The 15,043-nt window shown below is 34.5% G+C and overlaps 1 protein-coding gene across 8 annotated transcripts in view; it reads right to left on the bottom strand.

Annotated features, from left to right (window-relative positions):
- Mical (Molecule interacting with CasL) overlaps positions 1–15,043 on the bottom strand; it is an 80,605-nt gene that overhangs the window by 42,103 nt on the left and 23,459 nt on the right. For all 8 annotated transcript variants that reach the window (XM_076135387.1, XM_076135392.1, XM_076135391.1 and 5 more), the window contains one exon: positions 7,734–7,920. In XM_076135387.1, the coding sequence (XP_075991502.1) occupies positions 7,734–7,910 (177 nt within the window). In that variant the 5' untranslated portion in view covers positions 7,911–7,920. The remainder of the gene's footprint in view (positions 1–7,733; positions 7,921–15,043) is intronic.

The following is a 15,043-nucleotide window of genomic DNA, read 5'->3' as shown; positions in this document are numbered from 1 at the left end:
AATAATATTATTTTAATTTATTTCTTTAGCAGAAAAAAATATCAAGAAAAATCTATTAGATCAAAAATGTATTGCTCGTTTCTAAATGTGTCTGTATTTTGTTACGATTTTTTTATATATTTGTATTCTAGTTTGTTTGTATATCACTCAATATAACATTTCAGAGTTCAATTATTAGATGCAACCGAAAATATAACTACTATTATATTATTTTGTATTTATTAACTGATTTCCAATTAATTGCCGCCTTGCTTTAAGCGCCAGGACAGAGGTAGTCTATGGCCCGTTTTAATTCTTTATTTTTCGACAAACTTAAAACAAACATTATTATCCATCGATTTAAGTTTACTTCGCTTTCTGTTAACTATTCTAGGATAGCAATCCAGATCGAAATCTGTTAATGTTCCTTAGAATGTACATAGACAGTTACATTAACACATAGTATATTCATTATGGATGTTAATGTATATAAGTATGTATTTAGAAGTATATAAGTATATAAGTATGTTTATCAGTTATTTGGTTACCACAGTACAAGCACTGCTTAGTTTGGAATCAAATGACCGTGTGTGAGTTGTCCAATCATATTTATTATTATAGGAAATCTTTTCACGCGAACGAAGTCGCGAGTAGAAGCTAGTTTGTACATACGTAGTCACAAAAATGAGACTGATGTAAACCAGTTTGTAAAGCAATGCCAAGAGCACTATGTCTCGGCCGACACCTATTAACTTTTGACATTACGTAAATATTTACTCAAAGTAATAAAATTTCAATTGCTGTAATAAATACATGTTTATTGTTTGTTTTGTTTATGAGAAGCGAGATATGCGCAGTAAGTGATTGACCGGATTCACCTACCGAATATATTTAGTTGGCTTATTATAAGCATAATTAAAGGAATGACTTTAGTTTGTTTGAGACTATAAAATATACTTTTAAAAGAAGAGGTTTTACCGATCACTACCAGAAAGTTATCGGCGATTCTCGTATGAAAAAGTTATCAACGACCGTATTTTATAAGAACGTTTTAACTATCTAACTCTATACGAAGCCGGTACGACTAAGATAAGTGTTGAAGAAGTCTTCCTCTTTTAGCACCTGGTGGTGAAGCTGTGGCCGCCTTTCTTTTATGTTTAAAGCGTTGAAACTATAGATGCTGAAAGCAATTCCTACTCCGAAATTGGCGCCACATAATGTTTATTAGTTAGCAAATATACAGAAGATGTAAACTTAACTATCTTAAAGCTTCTTTTTACTATGTGAGGAGAAAATCTTCCTTCCTAAACCTTCTTAATTTTAAATATGAAAACTGCTCTAAAATTACCACTAACGATTTAGAAGAAGCAATGTCGTGACTGATGTTATATTAATACAATATCTCTCAGCGGTCAAAAGTGTTAAGAAATGTCGCTTAGATCAAAATTAATTGCTGTTTCTATTTATTCTATAAATACAATTGTTTTTCTGCAATTATATTAGTTTGTGTATCACGCAACATCCATTGAACGACTTTCGGTGACAAATAACATTATTTCAGAGTAGAAATAATTATTTTTATTGAAAGGCATTGAAATGACAAATCGAAAATGCATAGTCTCTTCTCCCTGTTCAATAACATGATTTTGATCTTCACTACATTTTATTATCATATTGAACACCCCACCGTGTCTGTCTGTCTGTTAGCGATAAACTCAAAACCTTCTGAACGGATTTTCTCTAATAAATAGAGCAATTTGGAGTAAGGTTTGTAGTTACTTGTACACGTAATTTATAAACCGGAGTCGAAGCCAGGCAATTTGCTAGTAGTTTAGAAGTACATGAATAAATCTAGCTTACATGGCCTGTATCTATTAACCATGTACCATGGAAATACCGTACCTAATGTTTAGTATGGAACATAAAATCAGTCATGTATGTGGTATCCACAAATGGCAATTCTAATAGAAAACCGTTTACTACGTCGTAATGCGTTTACTTTATAACAGCAGTATTACCTAGTAGTTTGCATGTCAAACGTAACGACTTTAGATGCCTTATTGAAACCCAACTTGGGAAAGTACAGTTAATGTTATAGAAGAAAAGCGGGCTAGTGAAATATTTCCAAATCAATCAATATAAACATTTGTATACAGAAAAAACGTTTGTTAAGCATTTTGAACGTCACTGTGTGTCATTATCAAAATAGACAGAATTCTAATCCAAAAATAGCTACATTAACTTGCATACTTCATTGAAGAAAAAACCAGTTTTGAGGGACAAGGGACCGATATAAACCGAAAACATTCATCGCACAGCATACCCATAGCAAAGCAACAATCATTTGCCTTCTGTCACAAAATCGCACAGCAAATCTTGTCAACGCACAGCACTTGATCTATCCGAGAAATAGTTAACCGAGTTAGGTGATTCTACAATAGTTACACAATTGACAATCGCTTCAATCAATGGACATCCTCTGCTAAAAATTTACGATTTCATTCAGGACACGTAGAGGTCAATACTCTATCCTTTCACAATATTCTGCAAATTTTATGCCATTTTCAGGGACTACGCTTCAGCAAAAATTGACTAACATGAGACAAACGGGACTTGCATGGAATATTTTGAGATAACAGTACAAAAGCTCAGCTTTGACGTCGTGAGAATTATCTGGAAGAGTACTTTCGAATTATCACATTTTGAATTTAAAACTCAGGAATATCGAGTTTGTCAGGTTTATAAAAACAACAAGCACAATAGAGATGAATCCTTTCATCTCGGATTCTTTTCATTGCTATTGAGAGCCACAATTGGGATATATAGGGTATCACAGTAAATAGTCTCAGGTAACATAATTATTAACAGTTTAGTATTCATCGCACGATCATTGTAGGAAACATCAAAGCGAATCATCATGTCGACTGTAAAATGTTGGGGAGTGAGCAGGGTTCTGCAGCTGCGGCGAGCTAGCAAGGCCAGCAATATTGCTTTGTCATGGGATTTACATAATTTATGCACCATCGAACATTGGCAAGCGGCTCGAGACTTGCAAGATTTGTATGCACCATACATGCGAAGTTAATTTTACTTTTGAACAATTGGTAAGATTATAAAACGATAAAAACTGCCTTTTATTACCAGCGACTGCGTATAGCATTCAATTTTAAAGTTTGAATTTCTGTTTATTTTCAAATGGTGAAGGAAAACATTGTATGCAAACGTATTGTACAACAGTAAATAGAGATCGAATGACAATAATATTGACGATGATGTAAATAGTTCGTCACAACTTTCGCCCTCATTATAATCGCAGTAATGTCGTTATCACGGCCACTGTTATCACACAGATAAACGGATAATTAACGATAACAATACATTGAAATTAGCGCACAGACGGTTTCCAGAAATTCGCCAAGTATTGTTGATAAACAATTACTAAAACAATTTATAGACATGCATAATACTTAGAACATCATGGAGATATTCTAAACTAAAACTTATATGAACAGATTGAAGGAAAGACTAATTAATTGATGGATCATTTATCTTCATAATCAATGTCTAGTGATTTTTTTCATTATAAGAAACGAGCGTTATTATGCTTTGTCCAGTACAAACCAACTGCATCCGACTTTGAGCGGTACTGAGTGGTCAAAATTCGGGACTAATTGGAAAATTGACAAAGATTGCTGTATTTAGTTGATTGTACGCAATTTTGCGCATTATTCTCGTCATATAATGAAACATGGTCCAGGTGTGTGACCTTAATTTAGCCCCTTTAGACCACACAGGGAGCATATTATAATGGTAGATTGGTATTTAAAGAAGTGAAATAGGTCGATCGAGCCAGTGGGGTCTGTCTAAGAATAGCGTCTCTTCACTCGGTGACATTGTCACAAGATGAAGCAAGGGGCGCGGAATAAATTAATCCTATTATTTACTCTTGAAGAAACTCATATATATGTGTTTCCAATCTGCGTAGTTATAATACTTTGATGAGTCATGTAAAATGTTTTATTAAACATACCTGAAAAAGCCTAAAAGTAATTGTACTCGCTTACATAAAAAAAAAGTTGTGTATGGCCTTATTCAATACATTACGCACAGCATTTTAGTCCTTATTGAGATATTATTATGTTTCTCCGATAACTTTATTTCCACACTTCATAAACAATCAATTTATTGTGCCTTCTCAAAAATATTTCGCCAGCGACAAGCGAAAGCCATAGCAAGTACACAATACAGAGTGAATCAACCAAGCATTCGCAGTTATGGTATAATAATTTGAATATAATAATGTATCGCCGCCTCGCCCGCCATAGTGTATCGAATATGGTGCGAGATCCGCTATCGTAGGGTACAAAGACACCATGGGTTATGCAAGGTTCATTAGAAGTGGCACCTTTGATGCAACTGTAGGAAATAGGAAATATTCACTGATTTCTGCCCGTGTTTTGACAACTTAGAAAGATTTCTCTTGGTAGAAATTGCCTTATGTGTTAGTTTAGTCTACAAACTACCTTTTTTGGTAATGAAAATCTATTCAGTTGATTTGGCGTGAAATATTAAAAGTAACAGCACATGAACATACATTTTCATATTTCTACTAAGTACCAGTACGATAATTTTATAAATATGATTGTTTTAATTCTTTGTTCTTCTTTCACGTGAAACAGAGCGATGGACGAAGTTATCCTCATCGAGGCGAGGCCGCGTGGTCTAACCACAGAATAAAAATGATTGAAACGTTCATATAATATAGGTGTAGGTTATAAGTCCTTCGTATATCATTAGTGTACCAAAGAATATTTGCGCCAACAACAATTTTAATGGGCTTTATTTCGCCTTAAAGCCCACGCATGCACGAGCGAGGCATAAATCGTTTGTTTTTATTTTCTTTTTGTTATGTACCTAAAGTTTGGGTCAATTTTATTACGTTTAGAGGTCAATGAATCACTGTATTTATGCCCGAGTCACTGGATCGCGATTATTTATTATTGCCGTATCTGATTACGGCTTGATTGTGTTCTGATAAGTGGGAATTTAGGTACTGTGGACGGAAAACATTTGTATATTAATATAGTAGTATATTAAATATGCAGTACCCTATCCTGTCTGCCCACGATGTTATTATTCAAAGTACAGCGAGCTCAAAGCGTCATTTTAACGTCATCGTAAAACGGTTCGAGTACCTTGTACTCCCACAAAGAACGCATATCATTTAACGCACTAAAACTGATTAAGCTACAGCTACACATGCTCAAGGCTAGTACCAAAATTAAAAAAAGCCATTTATGAGCGATTGCTAAAAAATAGCGCGTGTCGAAACAGTTAATTTCGAGTGGTTCTCTAATCAAAAATCGTTCACTTTACCCCAGACTTTAAACTTAAAATTCAAATCTAATGATCAAACGATTATTCTTCAGAAACGCTGACTCCTTGCAATAAGCCTCCCCTACTTGCACTTTAAATTATGCGCAGAAAACCCACTCAAGGCATGTTTCAAGAGCACTACATAGTACGATCGTGGGACGTGTTAATTCCTGTTATATACAGATATAACATATTTTAAAGTAATCCGTGAGCTTTTCCCCCCACGACGTGCAAATTCCAGCACGGCCACGTGATCAGGTGGAGCTGCATATTTTGGTCGAGTGCCACGCTACATGTTCCAGATTAATTTCTACGTATTTAGTGTTAAATCCGGATTCCATTGGATATTCTAAATTCATTAGATAGTATGTTATTGGTATTTAAACAGGCAGCATTTGATTCTTTCCGAAAATATAATTTAAGAAGCTTGTGCATGTGCACTATTGGTCATGTAATTACCAATTGCAACTGCCACGAATCTGCGTAATAACGTCAAAACCAAGATCATCCTTGTAATTCACCCTTTTGTACTCAATAAAAAACCAACAGTCTGACCATTGTACCAATAAGTATTGTGTACTATAAAGCTACCCTAACCATGGGAGCTGACATCGTTCCTGCAACGTGTTAGCAATGATTATACAGGAAATGAGGTCAATCCTTTCAAAATGTTGTTGCCACCTGAATCAAGTTTATACGCAGATGTTTCTCATCCACCTTTGTCTGTATTAAATAAGGACCTTTGCAGTATATAGTCCAGTCTGTTGGCCAGTTGCCAAAACAGATACATAATGAGGGGACATTTTCAAAAGACACCACACCTGGTATAGCGGATGGGAACCGAGTATATTATCAATTGAAATCAACGAGGAACAAAGAAGCTTGACCCTCGCGTCTGTATAAAAATCTAAATAGTTATTACCAAAATGTAATATGATATAAAACGACCATTATGCGAATTTTACAATTAAGACGTGTTTCTTTTCATAGTGGCATTAAGTCCCCAGCATAAAGATAGTTATAATACTTAAGAATTCTCCACCAAACGATTAACATTATACGTTATAATAGGGAGCAAACTGATTGCTTTTCAACGAACACTATCTCAATTCATAACAGAAAAGTATGCAGTACAAAGCGCAACATGATCTCAAACGGTAGCTACCGTTTGACCACCAAGGCAGATAAGTATGATGCAAATTATAATATCAGATTTCATGTCCCGTAACTTTAGATTAATTAAAAATGTTAGGTAATGTCTCACACTCGCGAACAAAGAAAGGCATACAAAATAAACTTATAACCAAATATACGGTCTACATCGTCACAGTCTAATAAATCGCTACTATATTAATAATTATATCACTTTCTAAGTTAGTGCGACTCGAAGTAATAACTAATGCTTCAAACTGACTTGTTACATAGACAATATGGTTGGATTTTGATTGGCAGATGGGAATTAATATATTGAAAACTGGAGTCTAGATTCCCTTGGAATATTTGAAGTGAGTACGTGTGGCTGATATTAATCTGCATGTTGAAGGATAAGTTGAACGATGTAGTTATTAGTTTGCTGATGAGTCGAGTTATTTGCAGTGGATATGTAATTAATCATGTTCTAACTATCTTATTGTTTATTAAAATACGCCACTTTCAAAAAGGACACATCTAACATTAGGAACATATCAAACGCTTCCCTTTTGTAAATTCCATATTATTTTGTTCAAGTGGAGACTTCTTTGTTCAGGTGAAAACAGTTCCCCAACAGTCAGACAGTCATAGGTCAGAAAAATCCAAACTTTTCTGTGATAAAAGTATATCTATCGCTGTATACCTCTAGATAAAATTTCGCGACGCGTCTCTCCCTAAAGCTGGTAGTATATATGAAATCCATAATAGCCAGACGGCTAGACGATCTGTATTTAACTTAAAAGCCAAGTGTAGTTCGATCAATTATTCGGGCCCGTCTGGTGGGAGGATTACAAATAGACAAAGTTTAAACCTCAGGTTAAGTGAGAATGGCAGATACATAGTCTGGCGGAAAACTTCCGAGCACTATGTACTGGAATACGTGATATTTATGTACTATCTAAAGAGATAAAGAAGAAAATTTTGTGTTTATAATTCTTTGTCATGGTATACATGAAGAAAATAACGTGAATATGCAATGGGGTTGATACCCAATATTGGGGAATCCCGATAATGACTCATTTGTAACGTAAAGGGCAACAGTCTTTCGTTTGAAGACATTAAATTTTGACGTCTTGACTACGAGCTACGGATTTAACTAGTGGGAGCTGTTGGTTATCAAAACTTGCCATGATCGGAATTCCCTGAACATCTTCAGTAGCCGAATTGGCTATAGTGGAAAATCTCACCTTTAATTTGGGGTAGAAGTCTGGTAGTCTGTTTGGTTTGAGGTTGAGGGTGTTGCAGATCTCTCTGTGCAGCGCGAGGATCTGCTTCATGGTGCCGGCCGAGCAGAAGTGGTCGAACATCTCAGCCGCCAGCGCGCACTCCGGTGGAGTCGGCTCCACGCGCGCACCCCTATTCATCTTGAAGGGTCTGTAACACAAGAAAATATATAGTTAGACAATGTATCATAAACTCAGATATTTTTACACAGCACTTTATTAAAATGTAAAGAAAGACTTAGTTCTTGATCTAGAAAGCCTTAAGTAACCCCCGCTTTCTGAGTACATTTAGCGGTAGTTACTATTCAATAGCGTCAAAACGCATACAAAAAAAACGCTATTGAATAGAAAACTAGCTAACTAAAGGCGGGGGTTACTCAGGTTTATAAATACCCTTCTTCGAATGTGTAAAAGGCGTAGTTTTGGACGATGCTGATAAACAAAACCGTTTAATTTACAAATTGTTTTCTAGGGAGACAGTCTGCCATATAGAATACCAAATACTCAGATCAATAAAATTCGCACCAGCAGTACAATATTTATATATTTCGCACACAGGTCGTCTACACGGCGCGACGTGACGCCTTAAAAATGAATTTGATCTTCTATTTACGTACGTATAAGGCATCCCTTTGTGACTAGAGGGTGAGGGTGGAGCACAATCAAATAACACCAATTATCAAAATATGCATATTGAAAATACTCTTTTGAAACTCGATGAAGATGAAAACTTATAAGAGATTTTACGCTTTATTAAACTTTTAAAGATTTGATGCATAGAGGGTAATAAATTGTGCGTCAAGGTTGAAGATACTGAATAGGAGTTTTCAATTTCTTCGTTTCTCGTATAGATATTAAAGTACATGAAATATTCTATCAATAAAAAGTATTGAACGTACCCACTGAATCCGCACACACTCACGACACTATAATATATACTAAAGTCTTCAGATAGCAATTACGATAATCTGTTGGCGCCACCTTATCAATCAAAGATCACCACCGATTCATTCATATGACACCGCTACTGATTACTTAACACCGTGTTACTATAGCACATTCATAAACTCGTTTGTTTACATGCACTTTTGCCTCCAAAGATAAATAAATACATAACTACGTTCATTTTCACGTAACGATTATCACGTCTTATTCATTTGACGTTAGGAAGGGACTACGGGCAACGATCGCTACATAAACGATTACCACCGTAGTCGCTCGCCGCTCCGTTCTACGTAATTCTCATTCATAATCTGTCATCCACTTTTGCGGGAAATGCACGTGCACTTTGAAAGTTAACACCGATGTTGAAAACAATAACGACAAATATGATATTGTTTTGTAAACTGTATTGTTTTGAGAACTTGTTTATTATTTGTAAACATGTATTTGTAGATGTCGTTGTCAAGAGCAACGGTACAAAGCTTTGTCTTACACTGTTGTGTGTTACAAGTTTATCGTATCGCATCAAGCGTGTATGATATTAATACACGTGCGATGTCCACAGTACCCTTGACGAGTCTATGTTCTATAATTAGTCTGTTACATTAGTACAAAGTGCATTGCTAACTATCAGGCGTTCATTCACGGACTGTCATCCCACGTGCTTTCCGTTCGATCTTAAATCTATCAACGTCTCATTATCATTCCTTTACTGGGCTTGGGTTTCATTTCAACTAAGCAATTAAATCTGTTTCAAGTATGTTTTGAGTCTTATAAATAACTCTTACGATTTCATGTCATATTTTCGTTCATTTTTAAAACTGCACACGAATCTGTTTGTAGTATCTCGCCCTCTCACAAAGTGGGGTGCAAGCACGTGTGTGTGCGTGTGGTTGTATAATATGTATGTATGTGTGTGTGTTTATACGTGTGTGAGTATGTCTGTATGTGTGGGTGACTGTAATTAAGTGTTTCTGAATTTAATCCTGCTGAGTAGTCTTTGTACCTAGATATGTAGCTAAACCGCCCTCTTTCACTGCAAAATTAATACGCATTTCAATTAATTCCGTTTCAATGCTCGATATTGCTTTTAAGGCAAAGGGGTTGTTTAATAATTCCATTTGGTCAAGCCCGTATGTCTGAGCTGAGATTATTTGGAGTGCTATCAGACATAAGACGATACAATTTTGACTATCTACTCAAATGTATACCGCCAAACGAATGTACCAAACCTGTCCATTATTTTTGACAAAATACATGTTTCAATCTAGAAAATATCATAAAATTCGTACGAAAGCGATTTGTTCATCCGACAATAGGAAAGATGAAAAGGTGTAGTATTCTATAATCACCTTTAATACATAAACTTTAAACAAAATATTTCGTGTATAAAAGCCATGTCACGCTTGTAGAAATATTTGTTCGCATATTTAGCGTACCTATCTTCGATCTAATCTAAAGCATAGATTACTGGTATTTAGATACAAGTCTAACACCGTGACGAATAGTAATCATGGTTTAAATATCGACACACATGACACTATGTTCGAAAATTGTGAAGTATTTCTTCTTTTATTACGAGCCTTATATGCTGTTGGCCACGAAAATACTTTTGGTCGCAATTACCTCTATTTGTTGCAATATAAACTGAGTGTTGGATTCAATTCAAGTATTTTTATCTTTAACACAAATATGCACTTTATCTTAATATAACTTTAACAGATTTACAACTAGTTATTTCGATGAGTTTATTATTGTTACTAAAATAATAGTCACAGTCTAAGTTAATTACAAAATAATTGTTAGGGTTATTCTTAAACTAAACAGATATAGGTATGTACAAGTATAGGTTTTTACCATTTTAAAAAAAGATAGGCTAAGCACAGCGGATGATAAGCAATAAATTCGATGGATATTTAAAATCATGGACACTTTGCGTAAAGGACGAAATACGTATAGAGAAAAAATGATTCCCTACATCCTACGAACTTAATAGCACATAGTACTATCGTGAAACAAATAGATGGCAGTAACGATTCGCGTTGGTATCTGACCTTGAGTTAGATATCATCAAACCTTCGTGAAGAAAACTTGAAAATTTAAGCAGGCTATAAACTGTACCGCACTTAAATACACTTAACATAATAAAAGGCGCGTATATTCGCACCCGACAACGAAATATAAGGCAAAACCACTGCATCTTTGGAATTTAAACTCTTTAATTTACGACAATAATACTCACTGTTCAAAACACACAAAAAATAATAGATTTTAAAGCAGATGTTGGTCGGTTTAATACTAATATTACCTAACAAAATTTTAATCCCGCCGTCATCACAGTAAAAAGCTTAAAACTGTTCAGTTTTAACTGGATTAAGTTCTCGGTAGGTTCGCGGCAGTGCAGCGAGGCAACTGACCTATTTCGTCAGTGTTCACCGGACGTAGTAATTGAAACAATACATCTAAAGCCCTGCTCCCTTTACGATGCGCAAGAACGTTCGCATACAAACGACCAACACGACTATCTGCGTAAGTGCAACAAACTCCCTTTATATCGGGATAAACTATGTTTGATGCATGAACAAAGATGGCATGATGTGCTTGAAATTCAATTTTATGGATCTTCTCGAAGGATTCAGAAAATTATGACTCTTTCATTTCTCATCCAACGGTATTCGAAGATTGACCTTTAATCTTACAACACCCGAGACAAAAGATAATTTGTTTATTAAGTAATTTGTAACCATCTCTTCAAGAAATAACTAGATGGATCCATTTGTAATTGCTATCAAAGATCCAACAATATGCCTCTTTATACCACCAGCAAATGTGCAACAAATTAAGTAAAAACATAGATTCGTTATAAGAAAACATCTTTTTGTAGCTGCTCTAAGTCACATCCGTGAGATAAAGGTACAAGGTTACAATGTTTATAATCAGCTATAAGTCTAAAACACTTTTATACAACACATCTCTTGTATCAAACAAAAAAGTAGCAGTTTAAGTAACAATGTAACCAAAAGTTCTAACATGTTTAAAATATAATGTAAGCTCCTTTCCATACCTTCGTTTCTTAAAAAGATTTCCCCAAATAAAAATATTATTTATTTATACCTTATATTTCTCACCGCGTTTAGAACACGTTTAGCAATTAAATTGTATGTAAGTATGCAAACTGCGGTAGTTTAAAAATATCATATACGTATCAAGCCACGTTGTTAAAAGATTATCCATGTCATCAAAATCCGTACGTTTTTTTGTGTGGAAGCGTATCAAACTACCATATATACAAATACATTTGCATTGATATTCATTAAAAGAACAAATAAAGTAGTCTTTATGTGATCATTTGCCAGTTTTTCTTTATGACACCATTTGCATTCATTCATAATAACACCGCATATCTCACAACCAGATCTTGTGTTTACATCACCTCGTTAATATGTCTTATGATGTCATAGATCAATATAAATAATTGCACTCAGTCTATTTCAATAGAAATTACATTAAAATGAATTAACATACATAAGTCCCCAACCCGCACTTGGTCAGCGTGGTGTACTCAAAGCCTAACTCCTCCCTCATTACGGGAGGAGACCCTTGCCCAGCAGTGGGACATTAACTGGTGAAATTTATTAGTATTATTAATGTACAAATATTTTGAACCCAAAGTAAATGTATGCAACGGACCACTAGACAATAGATCTCGACTTGAATTCAAACGTATTTCGGTAATAAGTCTGCTTTTATTCCACAAACAAATCTAAAAATTCATTCGATATTAATACATGTAGTACATAATATTTTTAAGAAAATAACTGTAGAATATTTTTTCTTGTTCCTATGGAGCCGATCTAAGCTCATAGAGAAAAACATTTATGAATGGTTAATTGAGCTCAAGATATTTCCATACTTCTTCTCATCAGTTTTCTACAATAAATAGATGGTAGGCTGATGATTACACATTTATTTAAAACCAATTAAACACAGGCAATGCAAAAAAACACTAACAATTTTCTATTCAGATAAAATGCAGTGAATAAAATAAACGATTTTTCATTATGAATTGAAGAAGTACCTATTATAAATTACATGAGTCTAAAATGTTTATCTTCCTGGCCCTTAAAGAAAAAAGGCTTCAAGTTCGTGAGGTCACAAAAACGAATAAAAAAGCATAATATAAAAGTCCAAGGTTATAAAAACCGTGTCCTTAGTAATACATTGACGGAGTATGGGAAAGATTTGCATTCAACAATAGTTTTGTAGATAATGTCGAATAGTGCACAATACCAACGTACAATGTCACACGTATTATTATCAATATTACAATTCAGAAAAAAAAAACATTGCGCTAGTATTACTTTTGTTACTTAATCATAACAAAACTCTGCAGATTTTTGTTTAATACACAGATAGTTTATTACAGTACAATCAACGAGAAACAAGAGTCATTATGAATGAGTGAGTAATTCGACATATTCTTTTCTTTTTCTAGTAATGTCCTTTATACTTCTTGTTTTACAGGAGCAAGTATAAGAATCGTAGTCCAACTGATAGACTGACTACATCGTAGACTGATTCTAAGTATATCAGACGGTACTAGAGAAATTGAATAGTCTAATTAATATGATTATGCAAAGGCACTGTCTGTGCAATAATTAAGCGAGTAATGTGCGCAGACCGTTACGTTGGGCTTATAAAACTATCACGTACAAAAATAATCCTTGTTTCTAAGACAATATGGTCTTTTTTAACGTCTTGTATGTACTCTGTGCAATATGGTCTCGGTGCTCAAAAAGCGCTAATTAGAGTTTTTAGTACAATTAATATGTACCCGTGTTACAAAGTAAATTTTGAGAAAGTATTCTAGTAAAAGGAAGGAAGTATAGAAAAGAGTTATTTCTTTGTTGTTATGTGTAAAACCGGGTACTGTGAGCGTTACATGAAACGTTCGCAGTGGCGGCCACACGTCGAATTTACGTTACATTACACGATGGATTACATTTCGCGTAACACCCGTCTGGACCCGGTTTAAAATCGTTAATTAACTAACTTTTATCGAAGACCTCATCAAGACATCTGCACTAGTCCCAAAAATTAAGGGATATAAAAAAAGAATCCAAATTTTTGGGTGATTTTCAACAAGCTGTAACTCCGAGGAAAATGGTCGTACAGAAAAAATAAAAAAAATAAATTGTAGCTCCAAGTGTCTAGTTTTTAGATATGACCATGAATTTTTTTTGTCATGGCCAGGTCTGGAGAAATCCTACGAAAACTACCAAAAAAAATTTTTTCCAAATTTTTTTGACTCCTAAAAAAAGGTCTACGGGCTTCAAAAATTTTTTTTTGATTCTTTCGTTCTAAAGTTCTTTTAGAAATTTTAATCTTCTTTAATTTGCCGTATTCAAAAAGCCTGTACGACGATTTGCCACGGAGTAATCGTCAATCAAAGCAAAAAAGTTATTTTTGACTTTAATATTCAATAATGATCGTACAGCAAATCAAAGGAGGGTTTTGAAAACTGCACAATATTCTCTATAAGAAAATGTAAACATCTTCTAAGAAAATTTTTTTTTTGAATTGAAACCTCGGACTGAAAAAAAGACAAAAATTCGCGAAATTAAGGATATTTGGATAACTTGGTATAACTTTGGATAAAATGGATGAACGAAGGATATCGTCGGTAATTTTTCAACCTCAAAGTGTCCCCTAAAATCCCTCAAAAATTCAAAGCGCTGCGATTTATTTTTCATTGTGCCCCGAAGCTTCAAATTCTTTGTTGTTGCAAAAATCACCATTGTGAGCAATTTTGTGGTTTTTATTCATTTTTTTAATAAAAAACGTTTTTTTCTCTCTAAAATCTTTATTTTTTCGATTATCAAGCAAATCGCGTGCCTATGCTCACTCCACGACATCGTCGAGCCCGATTGGCTTATGCGCATGGCCATCACGATTGGGGACGTAGACAGTGGACCAGTGTCTTATGGACTGACGAATCTCGATTTTGTCTTCATGGCAGCGATAGACGATCTCTCGTTTTGCGATTTGCTTTTTAATCGAAAAAATAAAGATTTTAGAGAGAAAAAACTTTTTTTATTAAAAAAATGAATAAAAAACACAAATGGTGGCTCACAATGGTGATTTTTGCAACAACAAAGAATTTGAAGCTTCGGGGCACAATGAAAAATAAATCGCAGCGCTTTGAATTTTTGAGGGATTTTAGGGGACACTTTGAGGTTGAAAAATTACCGACGATATCCTTCGTTCATCCATTTTATCCAAAGTTATACCAAGTTATCCAAATATCCTTAATTTCGTGAATTTTTGTCTTT

The sequence above is a fragment of the Anticarsia gemmatalis genome, chromosome Z, assembly GCF_050436995.1.
Source record: "Anticarsia gemmatalis isolate Benzon Research Colony breed Stoneville strain chromosome Z, ilAntGemm2 primary, whole genome shotgun sequence".
Taxonomy (NCBI): domain Eukaryota; kingdom Metazoa; phylum Arthropoda; class Insecta; order Lepidoptera; family Erebidae; genus Anticarsia; species Anticarsia gemmatalis.
Note: the sequence above shows the minus strand (reverse complement) of the source record. Positions and strands in the feature narration are given on the sequence as shown.